General features: G+C 38.6%; 1 protein-coding gene across 5 annotated transcripts in view; it reads right to left on the bottom strand.

The window, feature by feature from the left end:
• LOC101159489 (E3 ubiquitin-protein ligase SMURF2) overlaps positions 1-17,450 on the bottom strand; it is a 40,928-nt gene extending 23,478 nt beyond the window's left edge. For 2 of the 5 annotated variants that reach the window (XM_023960354.1, XM_023960356.1), the window contains exons 1-3: positions 17,016-17,450; positions 1,805-1,843; positions 937-1,045 (exon numbers count right to left, since the gene is read on the bottom strand). In XM_023960354.1, the coding sequence (XP_023816122.1) occupies positions 937-1,045; positions 1,805-1,843; positions 17,016-17,067 (200 nt within the window). In that variant the 5' untranslated portion in view covers positions 17,068-17,450. The remainder of the gene's footprint in view (positions 1-936; positions 1,046-1,804; positions 1,844-17,015) is intronic. The other 3 variants (XM_023960359.1, XM_023960352.1, XM_023960358.1) reach the window with 2 other exon arrangements.
• Between the last annotated feature and the right edge of the window lie 431 nt (positions 17,451-17,881).

A 17,881-nucleotide genomic window follows, 5' to 3' on the forward strand; every position in this document is an offset into this window, starting at 1 on the left:
TGGAGTAAACAGTCATCTTCAGAATTTTTCTCTGACACCTACAAATCAGTTGAGGAATCTAAATCTATGAACTCTGACAAGAACTTCATTAATCACATTAAATAACATAATCAGAATGTTACTGTCTCCGTAAAAAGAGAGATCCTGTCTAAAGACACGTATTCATCTCCAGCAGGTTAAAAAGCTGCTGTGGTCTGTGGACTTAGTCAACTTGCTGTAAGGCAGATGCAGTTCATCCAGATTGCTGCTACTTGGATCCTTAATGAAACCGGGAAGTACGATCACATCAGATCAGCACTCCCCTCTGATCTTTGCCCTGGCTTCATGTCACTCAGAAAATAGAATTTCTACTCTTCTTGTGTGCAAGTCTCTTCACTAAAGTACACCTCTGACATCTTAGTCCTATGAGAAGCACCTGGGACTCGGAGGAGCTCAGGGACAGACCCTCTGCTGGGTCAGGACTAAACACAGAAAAGTTTCCGCTTTATTTAGATAAAACCTGGAACAGTCTAACAGTCTTCCTGATGATCTTAGACAATCTTTAAGTTCAGAGTCAGAAAGAAACTATACTTTTCACTCGGTGCACAGAAGCACAATCTAGACCTGGACTCTTACTTTTGTTATTCTGTGATTTTACCAGTAGTTTAGGATTTGACGTTTTGGTCATTATAATTTTCCTGACCAGACAATTTTTGTTTATGTGCTTTCAGTTTGTTTTACTAAAATCTGACAAAATAGAAAACTGTTATCCTTTTTTTAATGAATTTTCCTTTGCCCCACATTTTCCAGGAGTCGGCCCAGCCTACAAATATCCTGTAGACTGAAACATGTAGATCAAAACACATCCCCGTATAAGAACACTATTTTTTTTTTTTCAATTGCATAAAGGGAGGACAATAACATGCCAGACATCTCAGAGCTCTTTTGAAGACTTACAGATCATAATGTTGATTCCACTTTGGGTCAAGAGTATTTCTCACAGTGTCTGTAGAGTGACATTGTCCTGAGCCATCCACAACCACTTTGGCAAAGGGATCTGGCAACCCTGTGGAAACAAATGCAAAAGGAGAGAAAAGGCTGACTTTGACATAGAAGTTTTTAAAAAGACAAATAAAGGCTAATATGTTACAATTACTCAAATTCTTTAACTTACTTCATGCAAAATATTATTGCAAAAAAGGGAACAATTTATATACATCTACTAAAAGTTCTCTCATGCCAGCTTTATTTTAAAGAAAGCTTTACACACCACCACCATATGATTTACCGGTATGTTGAAGAGAAGTATGGTATGAAAGATTGTATCTAGTTTATCTGGAAATACAACTCATGCTTCTCGGAGTTGGTATTTGCTCCTGTCAGTTGGTTTGTGTGGGAGTGTTTGAGTGAGAGCATTTTGAAAGGTAGACATACTCTGAATACATAAGCTTCAAAAAGAAGTTAAACTTGTTCAGTCACATTTAAAAGGTTTTTGCAATGTACAAGTCTGTTTGTGTAAATGCATCTGTGATTCTCACAAAAATATATCTATCTATAATCCAAAAACTATTATTAGTATTTACAGTGTTGCCTCACTATAATAGACAGACGGCCCCAAAGAAACTTTAACAGCATTGCTTCTAAAAGACTTAGAAAGCATCAAAAAACACCACGAAAAAATCTTTAATTTAATCTGTGTGTCATTTAGTATTTCCTAAAATACATTTAAAATACAACTAAATTCATTTTTGAAATTATTTGGACTAAATTGTATTATACATTCCTAATAGTCACAATGAATTAAAATGCAACACAAAATACTTACGAAAGAAGTCTTTCTTTGCCAGGTTCTTTGCACACAACACTAGAAAAGGAGAAAAGAACATTTTTTAGCAGCTGTTTATATTGGCTCAATACAAATCAGTCTACAAAATGAAAGAAAAAAAAAACAAAAACACATACTGACACTTAAATTGATGAACTCCAATAACACACAAAATACTATGTTTAGTTTAAATGTGTTGCTGGGTCAAGTTTCTAGATGCTAAGTTCCAGAAAGGTTTTTGCAGTGCCAGAAAAACAGATGATAGTTTTTACAAGTGAATAAAACAAGGAGATTAACCTAAATGCACCACGGCATGACAGCTTTAACCGATTTATGTGCTAGGCATTTTATTTTACATAAATGAAAACCTTCCTGTATTCTATATTATTTAAAATTAAGGGAGAACTTAGGGCTTCAGGATGTCATGTTGGACATTGAAGAGGTCTTTGAAGCAGGCCAAGGACTAAAAGAAGTGGGAAAGGTTCTGCAGGATTTGAGTGAATTTACTTATTCCCCCCTAACAACTCAGACACTTTCAGAGGTTGAAGTTTCCTCTTTTAAAAAACTTCTTAGCCTGTCGGATCTGCGAAGGTTTGTAAATACTAGGTAGGCCTGCACAATATACCGCAAATTTATCGTTATCCCAATATCCAGCTCTGCAATATGCATATCGCAAAAGACGGCGAATATCGCAATAAATCGCAAACCCAAAATGTGTTAAAACAATCTTCTAGCAGCTTGAAGCATTTAACGAATCAAATAAATCCCTTTATGCTTTGACCAATCAGATGGACGCCTTCCCATTGTTGACCAATCAGATGGAGGCCTATTATGTTAACCCTGGTCCTGAAGAGCCTCAACCCTGCCTGTTTTCCAGCTCTCCTTAACCAGCTTGCTGTTGATTGGCTGACTTGAGTGATTTCACATCCTGATTGACTGAACACACCTGATTTTGGTTATCATTATCGAGCAGTCTAGGGAGAATTGGAAAACAGACAGGGTTGAGGCTCTTGAGGACCAGGGTTAGCCACCCTGACGTTTGTCCCCCATGTCGATGAGGGTCATTTGGAGTATAATTTTTAAACTGTTGCAATGAAATGGGAATGATGTTTTTGTTTATTTTTCTATTTGTTTATTTACCGCAAATTTATCGTTATCGCAATATTGATCACTAATATCGCATATCGCAAGTTTTCCTCATATCGTGCAGCCCTAATACTAGGCATTGTGACATGGTCCAGGTGAATACTTGATTCTGATTGGCTGCTGGGTGTGGATTAAAAAGTGATAGATAACTCACAGCGATAAAGCACACAAGAAAATGAATGTTCGGTCACGTATCACTGCGCTGGTACAAAACTCAAAACATACGTTGAGATGCATTACTCCACAGTTTGTAACAACAGCAAGACAGCAGAAAAGGCATGGGTGATTTTATTGTTTCCTTTAACATTCTCGGTGAATTTGATAATTTTGAAGACTGGGATGCAGCAGAGGAGAAAGAGAGAAGAGAAGAAAAAAAGGGGAGATGAGATACAACCAAGTGACACTGGAAGAATTAAACTATTTAGAGGATGAAGAGGACGAGATAAACACAAAGCAAATCACAAAACGGGCAGTTAATATATTTAGAGACGTCCTAGCTCAAAAAAACGTGGACTTTGAAAACTACACTCTCCATGACAGTCAATCAGATGACAGGATGATCAGATCTCAATGACAGTTTGCTGCTTTTTTATGCGTCTGTTCAGTCCAAAAAGGAAGAAGGACAATACAGTGTTACCACTCAGAGGAGCTTGAGAGCCAGCATTAATCGCCACATAAGACACGCCAACATCAGTAGCGACACTGTTTTCAAGAGCAGCAATGCGGTTTTTAAGGCAATAATGAAGTGCTACAGAATGAGTGGGAAAGACACCATCTCCCACCATTCGGACCTTGAGAAAATCAGATGCTCATCTGCGCCGTCTCCCCGACACTCCCCATGGCCTAGTAAGAAAAATGAGGTTTGACATCCAGGCGGGTTTCGCTCAACGTGAGCGGACCATGGCATCTTTTAGGATCAACAGAGACAAGTTAGAATCCAAACAACCCACAAAAGTAAAACCTAAGAGGATTTATGCAAGGCCCGGGGATCCTCTGTGACCAGTAAAAGGTTTCAAGAAGTACATATCTAAATGGCGCAAAATATTTTTATCGTACCCAAAGGGCTCAATCACCGCAGCATCTGAGGATTGGTAAATGGTAAAGACTTGCATAGCGCTTTTCTACCTTCCTCGAAGGCCCATGATACTTTACAGTCCCCTTCACCCATTCACACCCTGATGGCGGTTCTGCTGCCGAACGCTGGCACCAACCTTCCACCAGAGGCAAGATAGGGTTCAGTGTCTTGCCCAAGGACACTTCAGCAGGGCGGGCAAGGCAGGTTTTGAACCTGCAGTTTTCCGATCAGAGGTCGACCGCCCCACCGCTGCCCCAAAGTACTCCAGGGAGCCGATGGGTGTCAACCACCTGGGAGAAATTCATAGTAAAATAAGTGAAGCATAGCACTATGTTTTGCCTAACCTCTCTTCTGCTCTTTTTAAGAGCCTGTGTGTTTATTATGGTTTCTTTAAGGTCTGATTTACACTCTCTCAGAAGCCTGTCTGGAACCACGCCAGATCATGTCTGTGACAAGGCACCGCTATGAAAGCAGTATGCAGGCTTACTGGGCTCCATTTGATAATGGTAAAGACTTGTATAGCGCTTTTTGTCCTCGAAGGGGGAAAACCAGCAGTGGTCAGTGTCCACAAAGTTAAATCTCTGTCCTTCAAACAAAAATATGATGGACATGCCAGTATCTCTTTCAAATTTTACCATTAATAGCAATATTTAATTTAAAATAAATATCTCTGTCTTTAAGGCCAACTTTATTTGCTCTATACAAAATTAGTGGGATAGATGTTAAATAATTTTTGTATTAATTGATAAAAATTTGTTTTTTGTTAATTGTTGATATTTCCGAGAATAAAATCTAGGAAACTACTTGTGGTTTTTTTTTCTTTGAAACAAACTTTGCTTCATCATCTGGACAACAACAAGTGGTAAGAGGTGCACAATGATGCTTTGTTTAATCATGACCATCAGCACATGATCCCACTTCCCTCCGCTACAGTGCACTGGTTGCCATGACAACATGCCACACCACGTAACACATATTCCACGTTTTGTGAAAAAGTGATCTAAACTGGAAAAAGCCACAAGAATAAAGCACTAAAAACTGTTTCAATATTAATTTCTTTTGTAAATGATCATGGTATAAGTGGGATACTGGCATTCAAAGTGTCCATATGTAAGGGTTACTGGCCAACAAAGTATGCATTAACAGAAATGGAAGCCTGAATCATCTGACGCGAAGAGGAGGACGGTTCAGGATTCCACAGCGTGCGTTAATTTATCTCTTATTTGGCAAAATAATCATTAATTACTATTTGACCTTTTTCTTTAAAATAATACTGTTTTAATTGCAGGTCATTTGTAAAAGCCATTGTTTGTCAACCAACTGCATTAGTCTTATTGATTGTAAAGGATGTTTTAAAACCCAATCCAGTCGTGTTTTTGATCAGTTGTTTAAGTGTTCCCACTGGTCTTTTAATTATGATTATGCCGTTTTTAGGCAAAATCCAAAAATTGGTGTCGTTTTCTATGACAGTTTCTGCAAAGCGCCAGCAGTTCATCAGAACTGAATTGACTCTGTGTTTACTATTTTGATTTTATTTTAAGCTCTATTAACAAAGTTAATGTTGAAATTTTTATCGTTCAGAGTATTACTGGTGAGAAACTGAATGCTGACATAAGTGTTGTACTAATGGATATGAAAATAAGCTAAATGGTTTTTATATTACATTTCACATTTTCTTTCCAAGACCAAGATCAAGTTTGTTTGCCTGTTTTTTGACAGCCATTGTTTTATTGAATAAATGTAAAATAATAAAAATCAAATAAATAAATTTACATTAAGCCTTTCCTCACATATTTGTCACGTCTGTAAATGTTTTTTTTTATTAATCCAAGCCTAGAACAATATTCGTTGTCTTTGCTTAAAACAAGATGTAAGACGCAAAATCTTCTGCCTCCGAGCGGCAGAGCCTGATGGTAACGTTGTGTTAAAGTTAGCTATCCTATCCCGGCCTCTCGTGGGCGAGGGAAGGGGGAACCCTGGACAGGTCCCCAGTCTGTCGCAGGGCAACAGTCACACACCCCTGCACACTCACATTCACTAGGGGAAATCACTTAATCTGATGTTATTTGTCTGGCAGAGACCTTACTTATTCTGCCTTTATCTGCACCAATCTGTGTATTCTGAATCAGCTACAAATCTATCAACAGTATGATGATTCCACTTACGTTGAATATCCATGGTTTTCATTCCTTGTCCAAGGGATTTAACTATTTGAATGAATAATGGACATACATTGTAAGCGCATTGAGCATCTGGAAAAGCGCAGAAAAATCCAATCCATCATTATTATTATTATTTTAATAGATACATTGCACCACACATTTAACCCAGAAAAAAAACACAAATTAAAAGGTTTATTAAAATAGGAAAATCTTTCATTAAAGATGTTAATGTTTTTGTGATGTGAGAATGCCCCACAACTAATAACGTGAAAGTATACAGCAATGGGTGACATATTCATGCTTTCAGATGTAGTGATGCAATGCAAAAAAAAAAATAATGCAGCAGGAGAGGATGCATTGGACATAAATGCTTCCACATGATGTAAAAACCGTTTCAGTGCCAAACAAACGTATTAAACCTGTGCAGCTTGTGTGTCCAAGTTACATGCCAGAGATGCAGACTAAACAGAGCTGGAGGAAGTTTGGGTAAAGTGCTCTGTGCTGCATGACAAGATCTAACCACAACACAGGGAACCAAGATGCCAAAGACCAAATAAAGTAGACCTATAGAACTAAGACACAAAACAGCAGAAACCTACGTTGACACACAAACACCAACCTATAGAACTAAATATTTTCTCTTAGAGAACCAAATTTCTCATATTCACTAAAAAATGCCATAACAGAATTTATAAACTTAACCAACTGTATTGTAACATCATTAATTCTTACACATCATTTGTCCTGAGGCTAATAAAGAATATATTTTTATTGAATTTATTATTTTAGAAATTGCGGCCAAGATGCATTAAATGCATTACTCTTTTTTCTTTAAGCAATATTTTTATTTTTTTGTATGCACAAAAAAAAGAAAGAATTAATTTTAATGACAATTCTGAAAATTTTCAGGTTAAAACAATGGCTGTCAAAAAACAGGTAAACAAACTTGATCTTGGTCTCGGAAAGAAAATGTGAAAATATTTGTAAACAAACTGCATCAGAATAAAATTTTAATTCAAGAGTGAAATTCAAAATAAAATTAAAATTGATTCAGTATTTTGGTTGTTACACCCGGTCCCAATCAATCAATCAATCAATCAATCAATCAATCAATCAATCAATCAATCAATCAATCAATCAATCAATCAATCAATCAACCAATCAATCAATCAAGGCTTCATTGTCACTTGCCCTTGATACAGCTGCATTACAGAGTGAAATAGCGTTTCCGGGAAGCATGTGATTGAAGGGTAAAACCGAACAAAATACTAATAGGCACCTATAAACTTGGGAATAAATACTGATAAATAAAAGAAGCAACCACCACACTATCCTAACCCCCCACCCCACCCCCCAACTACCGCCCATCCTCACTTTTAATTCCACTCGTTTATATTTCTATACAGCCAAAAAATATTAAAAAGATTGCATATTGGTGTTATACGTCCAACCAATCAACAGGTCCCGTTTATAAAATGTCCAATTTCACATGGAAACAAGAACATTGTAACCGTTGATCCAGGTTTAGCTGTTTAGTAGGTGTGTAATAATCAATCATTGAGTCGATGAATAAATTTATCCAACCAAATCAATCTGTTTGAGGAAAGTTGTTAATGGAATCAATATACAGTGGGGTAAAGTATTTAGTCAGCCAGCATTAGTGCAATTCATCCACTTAAGATGAGAGAATCCTGTAATTTTTGATAAGTATACATACAACTATGAGAGACAAAATGAGAAAGAAATCCAGAAAATCACAATAGGTAAGCAGCTTGGTGCGAAGAAATAAAAAATTGGAGCAATTATTAGGAAATGGAAGACATAGAACATCACTGATGTACTATGGTCAGATTAAACCAAAATAGAACTTTTAAGTAAGAACTCTACTCGTCTTGTTTGGAGGCGAAAGAATGCTGAATTGCATACAGCAATCCTTCTCCTCCAAACAAGACAAGTAGAAAGAATGTTGAATTGCATACAAAAACACCATACCTGCTGTAAAGCATGAGGGTGGAAACATCATGCTCTGGGGCTGTCTTCCAGCAAAGGGACGACTGATCCGTGAAAAAAAAACGGACGAATGGGGCCATGTATCATCATATTTTGAGTAAAAACAAAGGCATTGAAGATTACACGTGGCTGGGTCTTTCAGAATGACAACGATCCCAAGCACACTGCCCAGGTAATGAAGGAGTGGCTTTGTAAGAACCATTTCAAGTTCCTAGAGTTGTCTATCAAGTCTCCAAATCTTAACCCCATAGAAACTCTTTAGAGGGAGTTGATAGTCTGTGTTGCCCTGCGACAGCCCCAAAACAAAAAAAAAAAAAAAAAAAAACAAACAAAAAAAAAAAATCGCTGCTTTAGAGGAGAACTGAATGGAGGAATGGGCCAAAAATACCAGCAACAGTTTATGAAAACCTTGTAAAGAATAGCACAAGGGTGGCGAACACACGGCTCTCGGCGAATAAGCCTGCGTCTTTTTGCATCTCATCATATTTTCTATATAATGTGCCTCATTTCATGGTTTTTTCACTCTTAAACCACACTCAAATCCATCAGAGTATTAAAAATAAACAATAATAAAAGTAATTTGGCAGTGTGTGTGTTTTGATGCTGCTGTCGACACATAAGTGACTGCCAATCATTTGCGCGGGTTACGCCCAATGCCGGAAAAAATTACTAAACATTTGATGTGCGTGCAGAATGTTACCCTCATGGTCAAAATGACGAAATTCAGAGTATAAAGATAAACACAGGACGTTTCTGGAAGAATGGGAAGATTCTCACTTTTTCACTGAGTGAAAAGGCAAGTCACTATGTTTATTATTATGAGCTTTTAGAAGCAGTAAAATTGTTCATGGCTGAAGAACAAAAGGTATTCCGGAGAAAATGAAAAACTCTTCCTGATCTGAGACAAACTGTCTCCTTTATTAACAAGTGGAAGCTTTTCGGAGTGCACATTGAAAACGGCAATCTGTCCAACTTTCCTTCTTTGCGGAGCTCACAGCAGAAGGCTGCAATCAAAATGAATAAAGCGCAGAACGTGACGCTGCTTGTGCAACTGGACGGAAACTTTACTTTGCGGTTTGAGGACCTGCAGCAGAAACGACCACAGATCACTTTTCTCATCGGTCCTTTAATGCAGAGACTGACTGCCTGAGATCCCCGCTTGTCACTGATGAGGCAGCGAGCAAACCGGAAATGATTGAGCTGAAATCTCTTTGAAAGAAGGCCCTGTTACGTTTTGGAGAACGGAAAAATACCCGTGTCTGCTGTTGATTTTCTCCTCAATAAATGTCTGCCAGTCCCTGTCTATTACATTGAAACACGTGAAATCAAGGCATCGGTCCGTTCTGACCGACATTCACGTAAAGGAACTGCTCAGAGAAGCTACAACTGGCCTGGGGGTTAGCCCCGCCTTTAGCCCCCAAGACTCATGGGAAGTGGGGAAACTTTGGTGTAAAACCATGAGTGAGGGGGCTGTGAGCAGAAGTGACCGCCATGCTGTTTGTGCAACGTTGATGAATGAGCTGAGTCATTGCAATTTTTTTATTATTCCATCAATTATCAGCTTTTCATGCAAAAAGTCTATTAATAAATTTTAAATTAAAAAAAGTTATAAAAGCAATTTTTTTCAATGAAGGTCAAAATTAATGTATGCTACACACAACTGAAATGTAATGTATTTAATGTGTCTATTGTGAATATGGATTACTTAGACACCAGAAGGATGCTCTAACCTTATGTTTGCGCATTTGTTTGTGTAAGGGTCATTGAAAGAGGAATATTGATTAGTTATAAAGAATTACCAATTAAATATTGTTGGATGAACGGTGAAATACTCAGTTTTTATCATCATAAATCTGACTTCAGAGGAGTCAGTGCCTCACCAGCCATCAACCTAACCGCACGTCACTGAGTAGTTGTGTGTGTCAGAGAGAGGCAGAGAAAAGAGTGAGATAGAGAGTGTGTGTGTGTTGTGTTGTGTGTGTGTATGAGATGAGAGAAAGGTGCCTGTGTGTGTGGAGGGGGTATCTGACCTCCAAAGTAGTCGCCGTGTTATCTCTGGCTAAGCAGCATTTGTGTATTGAGGGTGGACCATTTCCTTCAAATAAACAAAAGTGCAATACTTGCTGTTGTATTGTAGGGAGAGGAGTGTTTCATGGAAAATAATATGGCTCTAATTGCGTGTTTGTGTGTGTAAGTCTTGGCAGGTCAGTGCCTGGTGTGGCTCTTTGACTCTCACAGTGAAATAATTTGGCTCTTGGTGTCAACGCCACCCCTGGACTAGCAGAAAACTTTTGGTTGCTGTCATTGTTACATACCCTTTTTTGGCAAAGTATAAAGTTGAATTTTTGTCATTGACCAAATACATTTTTTCCACTATAATTTACAAATAAATTCTTTAAAATTCTGATTGTGATTTTCTTTTTTTTCTGATTTTGTGTCTCATAGTTGAGGTATTCCTATGATGAAAATTACAGGCCTCTTTCATCTTTTTAAGGGGGAGAACTTGCACAATTAGTGGCTGACTAAATACCTTTTTTTTGCCACACTGTGTGTGTGTGTGTGTGTGTGTGTGTGTGTGTGTGTGTGTGTGTGTGTGTGTGTGTGTGTATGTGTATATATATATTTATTTATAATATATAAAGTTTATCTTCAGAAGCTATTTCAATAAAATTAACTTTAATCTCTTTTCTTATTTTGAATCTACGAAAAACAGGGCGAAAAAAACTGGGCGATATGGTCTAAAAATAAAATCTCCGATTTTATTGTTTTTAATCCGATATCTGTTTTTTTCCCCGACGCCCCCCCCTACCTAAGGAAAGCAATACGTACAAATGGCAGACAACTTAAAAGCAAATTTTGCTATTATTTAATCAAATGCAAGACAAATGTACCCCCCATTTCTGGGATGAATAATAAATAAATGAACACAACCTTGGAAACAAAGTCCCAGCTGTGTTTTAAGTCTCACTTTGTAGTCTAGACTAAAAGGAGACAAACATTCACCTTGAGAGTAGCACCATTTTCTAAAAGGATTAACGATACAGCTCATATCTGGGGTCTAAGGTTTTAATTAAATTAATAAACCCCGTCTTCTCCACGGTATATATGGGTACCATGTCTTTGGCTATATGCAAAGCGACCGCTTCGGTGATTGTTCTCCACCGTGCCCCTTTCAAAGGGATGGGTACCGAGCCCCGTATTGAAGGAGATCCGGGACAACATTCTTCAAGACTGCAGTATCCGTAAGATCCGACCTCAACAGTTCTGCTATGCTATGGAGAAGTCGCATTTTTTTGTGTCCCACAAGATATAAACTAGAGCTGTGACGGTACGGGATTTTTGATCACCGCGCTGATGAAGCAGCAAGAGTCGCGGTCAAAGTCGCGGTGGCAGCAAACCCATACCAGTTCCAAACAACAGATGATTTTGTTCCTTTCTCGGGAACAAACTTCCCACTCTCACCGGCAGCCTTGCTGTCGCTTGCCGTTTCATGTGTGCTATGATATTGTTGTCTGTTGCTTGCCATACCGCCATGTGAAACTAACGCTACGGAAGCTCTGGTGAGCCAAAAATGCGCCAATACACAAAAACCAGATTTAGCTATTTTTTTAAGTCGGCCATAACAAAAAATTCGAATTCATTCATTCAATCCATTTTTCGCCCAGGCCTACCTGAATTGTATTTTTACTACACTCCATTAAATGTATTTAAATCGAGAATCAGCCATCAAGAACTTTGCAAATATTTATCAGTCCTTACAGCCCTAGTCATAAAGGCAGAAGAAAACTGGTTTATTTGCCACTGGTACAATGAAGGATGTTTTAAAGCATTTTTGGACAGTTGCCTGGCTGAGTCAGAGGATGAAGAAATACCTCAATACCTAAGCCAGCTCACCAGCAGTCTTTCAGCACACATCCTGGGATGTTGTCTGAGCACACTGCTTTTGTTTAATCTTCTTCGTGATTTTCCACATGTCGGTTATACTGATGGTGTTAGATTTTGGGCTTCAAAGCGCTCAAAGAAGTTGTTGAGTCTGTCAGGAAAGGAAGTTCCCCCATCTTTGACCCTCTGTCTGGGCTAATATTCTGTCAGCAACTGGACTCCCTGCCAAATTTGTTGACTTGACTATCGAGATATTTTCCGTGAATTTGGCAATGTAGCAAGTGACCACTTCTGTATACATGTCAGTGTTTATATAGCCTTCTGGGAGGCTACTACCTTGAAAATCTCCTAATAAGTGTCCTTAAAGCAGTCCTGAAGTGCAGAGAAAGCCCATAATGTCCACATGTGTTTTATCTATGATCCACAGCGCTTCAGAAATGGTTTCTGTGCCGGTACCAGCACAATGGCAGATGATCAGAGCAACCTGAAGGGGCTTGCTCTATATGCATCAGGAGCGTTTTGCCAAATCCTAATTCTTCCCCTACCCCTACAGCTTCTCCCTACCCCTACATTTAGCCCTCCAAATGGAGTTTTTTTCTTCTTCTTTTTTAAATAGCGTATTTTAATTCAGACATAACTCCCACTCGATCACGTCATCAATACTCGCAGTCATCCACATTAGTGACTGGCTGCCGGCACTCTGAAAATGCAGAGTTGCAAAGTTTTATCACTTTAAAAAGGTCATGCTAAAACAAAAAGTCATTACTTACATTTATATGTAAACTTCTGTGCTTCAGAGCACACCCACATGAAGAAATGGCAAGGCAAGTTTATTTGTATAGCACAATTCGTACACAAAGTAATTCAAGGTGCTTCTCTGAGGAGAAATGCGTTTCTCCTCTGCGGCACAGAGCAACGCGGATTACCCTCGTGGCAGAAGGATACAAACCCCTTTGCTGTAAGGTTTTCCCATTCAATCGTCTATAATTGAAAGGATAGGGAGAAGCCGGAGGAGTAGGGGAAGAATTTGAATTCTGCCTTTGTGTACATCAAGATCAACAATTTCTCTCCTCTGGTTTTAACGTCAACACATTGTTTAAACTGGGGGTCTTTAAATTGGTACAATTGTAATCCTCTGCAATTCACTACAGAGCTGCCCAGGTGTTTTGACAACAGTTCACTAATGACATCATGCAACTCTCTGATTGCCTCGTTAACGTTAGCACCTGGTGGTACGTAAACAATGGCTATGAACTTTTTGTTTAATTCCCTCTGCAGATATAATGGTCGGCATTTCATAATAAGGAACAGGGAGCAATGTTTGATGGCTAATGTGAAGTTGATGCACCAGTTACTGTTGATGCGTTTACATCAATGCCGGGCGTTGACGTAAACGCCCGGCGCTGTTGTACGGCCATGTCTGGAATGTTGTCCTGGAGCCGCGTCCACGTGAACCCAAACCAAATCTATTCACTCCCTACAGGTTGTCCTCAGCAATTGAAGCTTGTTGTGAAGGGAGCAAACCTCAAAGAAGTGCCATCATTGCTGGTCTTGTGGGATTATTCTATAGTCTTGCGCATATCCCAGCTCTCTTTCCCTTCTTTTGTTTATGTTGACATTGCTTACGCTTCCTCTTCCTCCAAACGATGTTAGCGTAGTGTTCGTAGCACCAGGATTTTACCAGCGCATCCAACTCTGACACATAGCAGAATCTTTCAACCATAAAATATGGCTGATAGACTTCTTACGGAGGAAAGGGAACTAACTTCACAAACTTTACTCTTTTGAACCCCAGAGAAGCCGCTGTGTTCAGGTGTGCCGCCATCAAGTGAAACAGATGTGTCCATGTATTTGAAGCTTCTTTAAAGATCATTTAAATGTAATGCTCCTACTCAAGATTGGTAAATTATTTTACATATGTTTGTTCTTAACTTCTTTGGCCAGACCACTCTTAAATAAGATATAATACATGTTTTTAAGGGTGTATTCAAACTGGAACGGTCTATTCTGTTGCAAACCAAAGCTTGCAAACAGAAGCATGTGACTAAAGAACTCTTCAATCACTTGCCAGGAACTTTAAGGGTGGGGTAAAAACTACAGAAAGCAATCCTTGTCGGGATAGTCCACTTATTCCACCTTCGCCGAACAATTCTTAATGTCTGTATGAAGGTCTGGTGAAACACTTTTTACTTGCTACTTTGGTACCGTGGAGCCATGCTGCAGGGCGGTTCCTGAGGAGACGACGGCTAAGAAGGTATGCTGAGAAGTACATACCGTATTTTCCGGACTATAAGTCGCTCCGGAGTATAAGTCGCACCAGCCCAAAATGGCATTATAAAGTAGAAAAAAACACAGATAAGTCGCACTGGACTATAAGTCGCATTTTGAAGGGGAAATTTATTTGACAAAATCTGTGACCAAGAACTAATAACTTGCACAACCTCATATGACACAATCATAGCAGACTGTTTATCTCATAATTTCACAGTAATTCTTTCTCATACTTATTTATTTATTCCTTTCATGAAGCATCATTGGCCAACTAATACTCTGTTTTTATTCTGTATTTGTAAAAACAGTTGTCATTTTTATTGCATTTCTGAATCTATGAAATCATTGGAAAATAGTATATTGTGTTTTTAGCCTTCAAGATCTTATTGTAAAAAAAAGTTTGCTGATTCTCTGAGTCACTTAACATACTCTTAACACTTAACATACCTCATACATCAAATTCACCCAGGAACATCATCTCTGTTCCTCACAAATGAACATAACAGGAGGGTTAACAATGTATTTATTTCAATTTATTTCTAATATAAGTCGCTGCGGAGTATAAGTCGCACCCCTTGCCAAACTATGAAAAAAAGGGTGACTTATAGTCCGGAAAATACGGTATATGACATATAGAGTGTCAGAAAACAGTGTGTATCACGTTACACATTGTTTTAATGAAGTTGAATTCATCTGACCACATTTCAATGAGTTGCTGTCTCTCATCGTCATGGTTACTACCTATCTACTCTGTTTACATACCATAATGCCCAGCTATGGTGGCTATTTGGTCCAGTTGTTCTGTTCTGAACATGGAGCCTAATCAGACTGATGAAACTCAGAGCGAACCAGAGCTCAGTCCAATTGGAAACTAACTGAGACCACCCAGAGAGGCGTTCCTGGTCCCGGACCAGGGTCTGTTTGGGTGTATTCAGACTGAAAATGTGTTCCGGATTATCAGGGGAAACGAACTCAAGTTCATTTTCAGTGAACCAAATGTGTCCAGTCAGAATACACCATTAGCGATGAACAACAAAAATTTAACAGTGCAAATGTGTGGATTTGCATTTTTCTTAACTAAGGATTGCAACACTATGCCTTTAAGGTTAGACTTTAGGTATAAAACTGATGACCGGCCACTTTCTTCTTCTCTCCATTTAAAATCAGGCGGCACTTGACTCAAATGATTAACAGAGATTATTGTTGTTCTGAACTGACAGGTGAGTGTTCAATGAACCTCTGAGTGAGAGCAGTAACTGAGAGTAACAGTTCGAAAACAAGTTTACAACTAGGATGTTTATCATACCAATAAATCCAGATTTTAAGAAAGCAGAATAATTTGAATGACAGGTCCTTTACCTTTGACAAGCTCCAAGTACCAGACAGGGCGGACAACAAATAAAATACACCCTACTAGTAACAACACATGGAGCAATAAATAGATAACTTGAGTTTGAATAAACATTGTTGCAACGAAAAGAAAAACGCACAACTTTCTTCCAAAAAAAAAAAAAAAACACTTCACCTACAGTAAAATCAGAAATATATAGCAATAGCCTTAATGAAGATGGCAGAAATGTTCATTGTTTGATCCCAAAGATCAAACTTGGTTTTGCAGGAAAATAGCCAGATCAACACAAGAGATTTTATTTAGTATTTGCTCAGACAAACGTTACATGAAATGTACTGTTCTTAGGCTATGGTGTTTAAACTATAACGTGAAAATAAAGCCAAAAACTTGAAATCCCTCAACTGATTTTCACTCTGATACAAGAAAACCAAACACGGTTGTTACAAAGCCACAGAGCAGACAGTAAAACTGCCATGGTTTTCTATATTAAGTCTAAATGAAGATCGTCTCGGGCATTAATCAAACTCAAAATTAAACTCAATTTTCAAGCAACAATAAATGGTGGAATTAATTAAGACTTTTCATTTTCTTAGCACCAACAATATTTACTGTATGAACAGAACTGTTGGTCATTATAAATGTTGTATTCCATTTCCAACAAGTCTATGAGAAAAGAAGTCTCACATTCCTGAGATTCCATCAAGAAACTACTGAAGCCCCTTTTAAAAGCATGCTCAATAAGGGGGACCTCTGGCAGTTAAAGAGGACATGCATCCTGAAATGATACCCTTCAAAAATGTTATAATAATACAAAAAATTATACAATATTTGGATATAAGAAAGGGCAAAATCTTTAAATATTTGGTCCATGGGGAGGCTAAGAAGAAAACTACATTTATCACCTCTAAAGATTTAACTCAGAAAAACTTGAGTAATGTGTGGAAAAAGTGAGTTCAGCTTGTGCACTTCAGCAACAAAAGCATGAAAACGTTGAACTTGAAAGTCACGTGTAAATAAGAATATGAAAGACCATCGTTCAGCCTCCGAAATAGCCAGGAAGATCGTCTATATTACGTCAACACAACAAAGTTGTTGCCACAGCTAAGCTCTGCCCGTGTGAAAACCCCTGTGGATAAGAAAGGTTTAATACTTCTTTGTGATTTTATCCACACGTTCGAGTCAACCCAACTTTGTGTAGTGGGTAAATAAAGTAGTTGTAGGTCACAGGTGCTCAACAATCTGCATTCTCCCAGAGAATGATTAGCATCCAAGCTAACCTGCTAGCATGACTGAACGCCGTGCAAGTTCGCTTACCTGTCAACCGCACCTTCACTGGGCCATTTCTCCGGACTCCTTGGTTCGACATTCCCTTTAGTATTCCACCCTAAAGAAAATCCACCACAAGTATCTAATTCATGGGTCGAAGCGGAAGTGTTCTGAGCCGATATCTCCTAAAAGAATCCGCGGGCTAGCTTCGAGTTAGCCTGTTGTAATATCACCATAGCAAATCACCCTGACTGTACTTGTAACAGAACAGTGTCGCTAAGCTGCGAACGCGTTTCGCCTGTAAACCCATGTTTTTTTTCCCTTTGACAGAAACGGTACAGAACTGCGCTCCCGCGTGCCACCGGGAATCAAACCAACGGCTGCTCCTCCATTCGGACGTGCGCTTGTGCTGCTCGGGCTGCTGAAACTGAAGTTGGTCGCCGCGGTGGTGAAGGCTGAGCTTCTGCACGCGGACGAGGCGCAGGCACATCCGGCACAGCAGGCAAAACAAAATACAGAAGAAACGACATCACAAACAAATAATCTCCATAGAAATGACTCTATAAATAAGTGGTTCACAAATTAACTGTGAATACGACTCTCTATACGGTCTGCATAGGTGTAACACAAACATTTGTGACCCACTGCATGTCGTGACTCAATTTTTAAACACGTTTCGCTTTTATTTTGAAATCTTACCTACATGATTTGAGTAAACTATTAACATTTATGCACATAAAATATGAATAAGATTAAATTATTAGCAATAGTTATTGTTGTTTCGGTGCAGGAAAATCCAGTGATTGTAATTATTTTTACAGTAAAACCCACAATATTTGGTGTTTACACCATTGTTATTGCGGTAATTTATAGTAAACACCCTTCATGTAAAAAGTTAAAAAGAAAAATGTAAT

This window comes from Oryzias latipes, chromosome 1, assembly GCF_002234675.1.
Source record: "Oryzias latipes chromosome 1, ASM223467v1".
Classification (NCBI taxonomy): domain Eukaryota; kingdom Metazoa; phylum Chordata; class Actinopteri; order Beloniformes; family Adrianichthyidae; genus Oryzias; species Oryzias latipes.